We start from the raw sequence: 1,581 nt of genomic DNA, 5'->3' as shown, positions 1-1,581 counted from the left end.
TGAGTTTCTCCTGAGTCCCTGCACACACAGAGATGTCCCTGGGCCATTCCTGGTTGCCAGGAGGTGTCTGCAGGGCAGAGCTGAGCACACAGTGGTTTCCATGGGGTCTGTGAAACAGTGCCTGTCAGTGCCAAGCTGCAGATCTGGGCAGGGGATGAGAGGGAAATTGTTGTCAGAAATACTTGGGGAGGGGACATTGACAGGGGTACATCCCTGTCATCCCATATTATACCAGATACCTTCCCTGGAGAAAACCTCTGGTGTCCTCTCTCACATATCAGATGACTAGGAAAAATACCATAGATTTTATTTAGAGTAGTCTAGGCTAAGTATTTTACTGTTTTTTACTCCATGGACACAGTGAATTCCCAGAAGCAAATGTCCAACAGCAGCTCCATCTCCCAGTTCCTCCTTCTGCCATTTGCAGACACACAGGAGCTGCAGCTCTTGCACTTCTGGCTCTTTCTGGCCATCTCTCTGGCTGCCCTCCTGGGAAACAGTCTCATCATCACTGTCATAGACTGGAACCACCACCTCCATACGCCAATGTACTCCTTCCTGCTCAACCTCTCCCTTCTCAACCTGGAAACCATCTCCATCACGTTCCCCAAAGCCATGACCAATTCTTTCTGGGACACCAAGGAAATCTCCTACATGGGCTGTACTGCTCAGGTCTCTCTGTATGTCTTTTTTATTTCATCAGAACATTATCTTCTCACTGTCATGGCTTGTGACCGCTACGTTGCCATCTGCAAACCCCTGCACTACAGGAACCTCCTGGGCATCAGAGCTTTTGTCCACATGGCAGCAGCTGCCTGGGACAGTGGGTTTTTTTTCTCTTCTGCACACGGCCAATACATTTTCACTACCCCTCTGTAAAGGCAATGCTGTGGACCAGTTCTTCTGTGAAATCCCCCAGTTTCTCAAGCTCTCCTGCTCACACTCCTACCCCAGGGAAGTTGGGCTTCTTGTGGTCAGTGTCTGTTTAGCATTTGGGTGTTTTGTGTTCACTGTGCTGTCCTGTGTGCAGATCTTCAGGGCCATGCTGAGGATCCCCTCTGAGCAGGGATGGCTCAAGACCTTTTCCACCTTTTCCAGGTGCCTCCCTCACCTGGCTGTGGTCTCTCTGTTTCTCAGCACTGTCACATTTCCTCACCTGAAGCCCCACTCCTTCTCATCCCCATCTCTGGATGTGGTGGTGGCAGTGCTGTACTTGGTGGTGCCTCCAGCAGTGATCCTCCTCTTCTACAGCCTGAGGAATCAGGAGCTTAACTATGCACTGAAGAAGCTGATTCAATCAGTATTCTTTCAACAGCAGTCCTATGTCTTTGCACAAGAGATTTCCAGTGTAAGTTGGGAATCTGCTGTGTTTTGTGCTTTTAATCTCTGATAATCTTCTGTGTTTGGGAATGTCTGCATTCACTCCACTTCTCCAGAGGAATTAACAATGTCTGTCTGACCTAGAGGTCTTTGCGCATGTACCTGGCACAGTGGTAAAACTGGCCTTCCATGTCACTCTTCCGTAATAAAAGAGGATTTCCTCAGTGCTAGTGTCTGGAGTTTGGGTTCCTCTTCCAAAGC

At 49.1% G+C, this 1,581-nt stretch overlaps 1 protein-coding gene across 1 annotated transcript; it reads left to right on the top strand.

Annotated features, from left to right (window-relative positions):
- Positions 1 to 351: 351 nt before the first annotated feature.
- LOC104535924 (olfactory receptor 14C36-like) lies at positions 352 to 1,348 on the top strand (the record flags this gene model as incomplete). The annotated part of the gene is made up of 3 exons (XM_010192922.1): positions 352 to 823; positions 955 to 973; positions 1,138 to 1,348. Coding segments are annotated over exons 1-3 (702 nt in total), but the record flags the coding sequence as incomplete, so codon positions are not given.
- Positions 1,349 to 1,581: the final 233 nt, after the last annotated feature.

The sequence above is a fragment of the Mesitornis unicolor genome, unplaced genomic scaffold (genome assembly GCF_000695765.1).
Source record: "Mesitornis unicolor isolate BGI_N332 unplaced genomic scaffold, ASM69576v1 scaffold24049, whole genome shotgun sequence".
Taxonomy (NCBI): domain Eukaryota; kingdom Metazoa; phylum Chordata; class Aves; order Mesitornithiformes; family Mesitornithidae; genus Mesitornis; species Mesitornis unicolor.
Note: the sequence above shows the minus strand (reverse complement) of the source record. Positions and strands in the feature narration are given on the sequence as shown.